The sequence below is a fragment of the Pelmatolapia mariae genome, linkage group LG7 (assembly GCF_036321145.2).
Source record: "Pelmatolapia mariae isolate MD_Pm_ZW linkage group LG7, Pm_UMD_F_2, whole genome shotgun sequence".
NCBI classification, from domain to species: Eukaryota; Metazoa; Chordata; class Actinopteri; order Cichliformes; family Cichlidae; genus Pelmatolapia; species Pelmatolapia mariae.
Window position 1 is genome coordinate 19,485,404 of NC_086233.1, and position 6,700 is coordinate 19,492,103.

The window sequence follows — 6,700 nt, forward strand, 5'->3', positions numbered from 1 at the left end:
ATTTTTATATCATTATTTTTTTTATAAATATTTTTTTTAAACCCCACCAACAACACTAATATAGAAGTAGGCTAATTATTCATACAGTAAAAGTTCATAGATGACCAGCTCTGGCTATTTTTACATTTTTTTTCCTAGACTGAGCCCACCTTTATGATGTGTTATTTGGTTTCCTTTACTCGTCATTACAGAGATTAAATAATGTAATGATTAAGACAGCCATTTTTAAATTTTTATCTAATTGTTTGCATCTTTAAAGTATTTTGAATTTCTTCCTAAAACGCTTTACCATTGTTTTTGTTTAAATTAGGGCTCTATAAAACAGGATTTTCTCTGAATAATTCATAGCCTTTGTCGTTAAATGTAATCAGTTTATGGGGCAGCTCAGAGGTTACGTAGCACATATTTCCCGCTGCGCTCTGTTGAAGGCACGAGGCCGGAGGCGTCCGCGGATCACTCCAGGCCACGTTTTTACGTCACCTGCCACCATGTTGGATCCGGAAGTGGGCAGAGTCTGCAGGAATCTCGAGCCCAGCTGAACGTTAGCCGTCGGCTTCGCTCGATCGGTCCACCGCTTTCCGATTTTCACCTTTAACCTTCAGGTTACATGCTGCGTGGCTCTCTTGCTGGTCGAAGTCGGCGCCTTTCTTCGGATTTTATCGTTTTTCGGCATCAGCTATGACTACTCTCACGCAGAGAACATCGGGCCTCGTCCAGCGGCGGACCGAGGCCATTCGCAGCGCCGCCGCCGAGAAGGAGAGGGAGTCCGGCGGTGAGGAAGACGAAGCGCGCCGCGGGGAGGAGGAAGACGACGACAAAGGGGACTCAAAGGAGACCAGACTGACGCTAATGGAGGAAGTGTTGCTCTTGGGCCTCAAGGACCGAGAGGTGAGCGCTGCTTTGCAGTCCAGCTTAGCAGGCTGGCTAGTAACTTAGTCGCTACACTTGACATTAGCTAATGTAAGAGTTTACTGTGCGTCACCAGTCGTGGTTGTCAACAAAGCTAACTCTTAACTAGTGCTTTAATAAACCAAAGTTTCCCGGAATGCTGTGTTCATGTAGCACATCTGGAAGTGTATTGATTCACAGTGTGTCGTTGCTAAGCTTGCTAGCAGATGTCATGTAGCTTGTATTTAAGCGCATCGAAATGTTTTGCGCTGCGTTTTGTTGTTGGCTCGTAAGGTTACAGAAAAAAATGGGGGGGGGGGGGGGGGGGTGATGGAGAGTGAAAACAATTATCCGGTTTGTTGAGCTTCTTAGCTCGGGTTTCTCCAAGCGTTGACTTGTCAACTCGCCAGCGAGTCACCGCTTTCCTTTTCATCTCGCTTTGCTTCAGCTCCTTCCAACACGTCAGCTAAGTTAGCGAGTGTTTTTTTCTCCACCCAGGGCTACACGTCTTTCTGGAACGACTGTATTTCTTCCGGCCTTCGAGGCTGTATGCTTGTAGAGCTGGCTCTCAGAGGGAGGTTACAGCTGGAGGCGTCCGGTGTGCGAAGGAAAAGCCTGCTGGCAAGAAAGGTGAGAACTATTATATTGCAATCAGATGTTTGTGTGTGTGTGTGTGTGTGTGTGTGTGTGTGTGTGTGTAAGGGGGGAAAGGACCAGTTTGTCCTGTTAAATGCTTTGACGTAGTGGACACTTGACACTGTTTGCTTTTCTTCTGACGAAGAAGGAAGCATTCCTTTGTCGGGAGCTTTACACCTAGTTACCTGTGTAATTCCTCCTCACACAGGATGTGTCTATCATAATTCCACAGACAGTAGCCATCATTATTAAAATGTTTACCTTTCTCTGGCAAGGTGATCTGCAAGTCAGATGCTCCAACAGGAGACGTGCTGCTGGATGAGGCCTTGAAACACATTAAAGAAACTCAGCCTCCAGAGAATGTCCAGAGCTGGATAGAGCTACTGAGTGGTGAGATAAGGACTGCTGTATTTGTTAGCCAAACCTGGTGGTGATCTGCTTATTGTTTCACCTTTTCGGTCACATAGGTGTCTAAAATGTTGGGGCGGTGGAGTACTGCTTGCTTATGTGCAATGTCAGATTAGTCAGTAGCACGATTAATTGATTTTTAAAAGTGTTTTAAAAACACTTTGTAGTGCCCCAAATGGCAGTAGTTGGAAATGCAGTAGATAATTAGGGATGCACCAATCTGTCAGTAGGTGTCAGTCTTGGTGTTTGTGTGAGATGACATTCACCAATGGCAGAGGCCAGTGTTTATCTGTAGTACCAAATCAAAGCTGGATAAATATCAAAAGATTGTGTATTGATGAAAATTTATTACACTTTAAAAACCTATTTTTAAAATACATTTACATTTTATGCACTGTCACAATCTGCAAAATGTAACAATGGGTGCATCCTTTTTTATAATACCTATAGTAAAAAAGCAACACAGGAAGCACTTTTGGCTCTTGTTCTCAGCTAAGAACCTTAAAGGGAAAAAATGACCTCGGCATGCACATCATTTATTTTGTTGCGTCTGAAAGCCGATCTCATTGTTGTCACGTAGGCGAGACCTGGAATCCGCTCAAGCTGCACTATCAGCTGCGAAATGTCAGAGAACGTCTGGCCAAAAACCTGGTGGAGAAAGGTGTCCTCACCACAGAGAAGCAGAACTTCTTGCTTTTTGATATGACCACACATCCGCTTACCAACAGTACCATTAAACAGGTATGCAAATGTTCACTTTGTTCCACAATCATGATCAAAATTTTGATTCAAGCATCATTGCATATCATTGGTGGGGGAGGTTTGTGTTTTTTGGTTTGCGTGCAGGGACTGTCAGCTATTTAGGAGCATGTTATATCACACCCTCAACTTAATTTGATAGAGGTTTGACCTATATTTGCACTTTTTTTTTCTTCACTGGATTCAGTTAAAATAGAGTTGACAAACTGCACAAGCATCAATTCAAAAGGGGGCATTATTCCCCTCATACATCTTCTCTCATATTTTAGCTGGATGGCGAATCATTTTCACTTTATGGTTGTATAGTTAACAACATTGATTCTGGTCTAGCATTAAAACAAGCAGCTATAGGAGGACAAGAAGTCTGGCAGCGGTATATGCTTATTAGTTAGCGGTAACATAACCTTTTATGCAAAAAACCAACTGTGTAGTTTCCGGCCTCGAGAGGCTAAAGCAAACTTCCTGTCTGACTCCTGAAGGGGTTAAAGTATTGCTAACATGAAGCTACATTTTTTTAACATGTTTTTATTTTAATTATTTATTTTGTTGTTGTTGTTTGTTTATGATATTTGTATATGTGCAGCACTGTGTGAACTCTGGTTTTATGTTAAAGTGCTTTATAATAAAGGTATGGTGTGGTACAGATTCTGAGTTAGAGCCTGAATAATGTAATGATGTAATTGAATCTGATTCACATTAATTCTAGCTATAAAACTCTATAATATTTACTGTTACTACCTGCAGCGCCTTGTCAAGAAGGTCCAGGACTCTGTTTTGGAGAAGTGGGTCAACGATCCCCACCGCATGGACAAGCGGGTTCTGGCCCTGATTCTGCTGGCTCACTCGTCCGATGTTCTTGAGAATGCCTTCGCCCCGCTCCAAGACGAACAGTACGACCTCGCCATGAAGAGAGTTCACACTCTGCTAGAGCTGGAGCCCGAGAAAGAGAGCACTAAGCCCAATGTCAATGAACTAATGTGGGCCGTGGTGGCCGCCTTTACTAAATGAAAGCACCTGATTGGTTGGACTGAAAGGTGGTCTGTATTATTTAATTGGTTGAAGGACTTAATGAGACAGACTTCACTCTAATGAGACAATCTGTTTTGGTTGGGAAGCTTGTTTAGACATCTCTTCTGGATGATATTTTGGTGGTAGTCCATATTAACACAGTCTTGATCGGTGGTGGGCTTCACCAAGCTAACAGTGTGACGGGCTACGTCTCTAAAATGGAAACGACTGGCTGCTTTCACACAAGTGAGGTACATCATCTGCCACTGCAAAGGATATACTTATACAAACATCAACACTACATACAGGTGGGTTTCTATTTGTTAGATGACATCGGAGAGCGCAGTAGCTGGCAACAGTAGTCATGGTGAATATGAAGATATTGACTGGGGCCAAGTTTCCCTTCAGCACAGAGGAAACGTCATCTCTTCATCACTTCAAGATCTCCATACCCTGCCACATGCTAATGCGAGGACAAAGGATGAGCAATGCTCTTTCTGCTCTCGCAGGTCTCCCGCTTCCACCTGTTCGTTTCCACTTGAATTAAGAACACATCTCTGGGTTACCATTATTACAGACTACCTGACTGTCAGATTCATTTTGTCCTTGCTTTAATTTTTCTTTCCTCCTTTCCCCTCAATGCCTCTTGAGGGGGAAAGAGGGGCTAAACACAAGTTCAGTTCCTTCACCAGTAAGTGTGAGATCATTCGGCCCTTATAGAGATTTAAAATGTGCAATCTAACAAAGCTCTCATTAGTTTGCTGGTTTTTCAAGGGTCCATTCTGTGTGTAGAGAACGCAGCTAGTCTTCCGTTTCTGTTTATGTTGCTGATCGATGCTTGGAGTAGCCTGCCATTAATTAACTATTTTGCACAGCTGCTAGCCCTGCAGGTAGGTTAGTATTTATAGGTATCTTCTCGGGTTGTGTAACCCACTTGTGACAAAGGGATTTGATGATTATAAACTTTAGAAACTATGGTAAAGGAGAAAAAAACGACAACAAAAAAATCTCAATCCAGTTCTATAAATATAAAAAATTAAAAAAACAAAAAAATAAATAATTCCCTTGGTGATTAAAAAAAATGCTCCTGCTACTTATATTTTTAAATGTGAATCAAGATGTAAAGACGCAGGGGGGAAAAAGAGTAGTGATCAAATTTGGATATTTAAAAAAAACCCTCCATGACACTTACTGTGCTCATTAGTGTTTACCTATACATATTAAGGAATTGTTAGCCAAGCAGGTTAGCTATTTTAGTTACTACAGAAACATATTTTCTCACTTAAAACTAGTGGTATGTAGACATAGAAGAGCTATTTAGGTTTAACAATATTTTCATTTCCCTGCAAATTGACGAAAAATATTAGTTGAATTTCCTTTTGTCATCGTAGTTGGTATAAAAAAAAAACAACCCAAAAACAAAACAGAAAGTCAGAGGCAAGTCTTGTGTAGGAGTTTCCACACATGACTAATCGACAAGCATAACCTGTTTGCATTTCCTCTGAAGAAATCGTCCTGACATGATCATGTGATTTATGCCAGTTGTTACTTTTAGAGGTAAGTGAGAAAATGTGTTGTGCAGTTATGGAAAGTCAAGACTTTCCATGTATCTCAGCTTAAGTGTCATTTCATGATTACATGCTCTTTTTGTTCTGTTTAATCAGCCCCTGTGGGCATGTTGTATGGTTTGATACATGGAAATGATGGCGGAGGTTACATGGGGTCTTGATGAATCCCTGTTTATGACTGAAACATCTTAACAACGTCTAATGGAGAGGAAATGAACTCCAAACACGCTTTGGCTCCGGTCTGGGAAAAGCTTGTTTCATTGTAAAATTATGATTATAAAAACACCATCTGATCAATGTGGTCTGTGTATGAAGTTACATCGCCTGTTTTATTTTTGCCTTTTTTCTACCTGCACAGTACCAGTGGGTATGAAGAACTGTTGAGACACGTTTACAGCAACAAGACCATGCTTGTTATCGGTGGAGGGCTGGGATGTTTGTGGATGTAGCTACAGAGAAAATGGCTTGTATGTAATTATTAATCATTTTATGTGTACGGTCTAATTGAATTCAGTGAAAGGGATCTCTCCTATCCTCTATAATTCTGTATGCTTTTTGTATTACCACAAAAAAATAAACTAAGGATCCTTTAAGTGCCTGAATTTATAATGTTTTGCTGCGGTTTTTCTTTCAGAATTTATGGTTAAAAACGGGTTTGCTCTTATCAAGATTTTGATCCCTTAGGTAGATCGTCTGATTAACATTCTTCTAAAACTAGTTGGTAGATGAATCTCTTCAGTGAATATAAACCTTTGCAACTTGTTCAGTAATCAAAGGGGAAAAAAATGTTGGTACTTGTTTTCAGTGGTAGAAGCGTGCTTCTAATAACCAGTAGGTAACAAATAATTGATAATAGGTTGTAGAAATTATATTTATGGCAGAAAGTTGATCAGTTTCTTTCTTCTTTAACTTAAAAGCCTACACACCAGTCTCTGAAATTCATTAACTAACATGAACCAATTTGTTACCTTTGTGGAACAGTTTGGGTTTTTTTTAGTGATCCCAACCAAGAAATAGGATGCAGCAGCATTTCCCATCAGACTAAACTTCTTTTACAACTTCCAGTTGCAATGATTACAGGGATATCATGTTACCTTATCATTCTTTGCGAACTATTCGCTTCAGCTACATAGTTTCCATTACAAACATGGGAGTGGCTTCTTGCCTAACTCTTATCAGGGAGCAAATTATTTCTGGGATGTGCAGGTGAAAACAGGAAATGAAACTAAGGTGAATCGTTTTGTTTCTGGTGAAAGTAACCAAAAAAAAAAAGAGTTCCCTGACGCTATTTAACCTTTAAATACAATGAAACTTGGATGCATTTTATATTTTTAACAATAAATATAAATTTTTAATAAGTGGGTAGTCAACTTTCTTTGAGGCCAGAAGAAGTTTGTGAACCACTGCTTTAAACAGAAATTTCACCATTTCGT

The 6,700-nt window shown here is 40.4% G+C and overlaps 1 protein-coding gene across 1 annotated transcript; it reads left to right on the forward strand.

Annotated features, from left to right (window-relative positions):
- The first annotated feature begins 503 nt into the window (after positions 1-503).
- LOC134630722 (Golgi phosphoprotein 3-like) lies at positions 504-5,860 on the forward strand. Its single transcript, XM_063478301.1, has 5 exons — positions 504-888; positions 1,387-1,518; positions 1,800-1,914; positions 2,513-2,673; positions 3,436-5,860. The coding sequence occupies exons 1-5, from the start codon at positions 679-681 to the stop codon at positions 3,697-3,699; spliced, it is 882 nt and encodes a 293-aa protein (XP_063334371.1). The 5' UTR covers positions 504-678; the 3' UTR covers positions 3,700-5,860.
- The last annotated feature ends 840 nt before the right edge of the window (positions 5,861-6,700 follow it).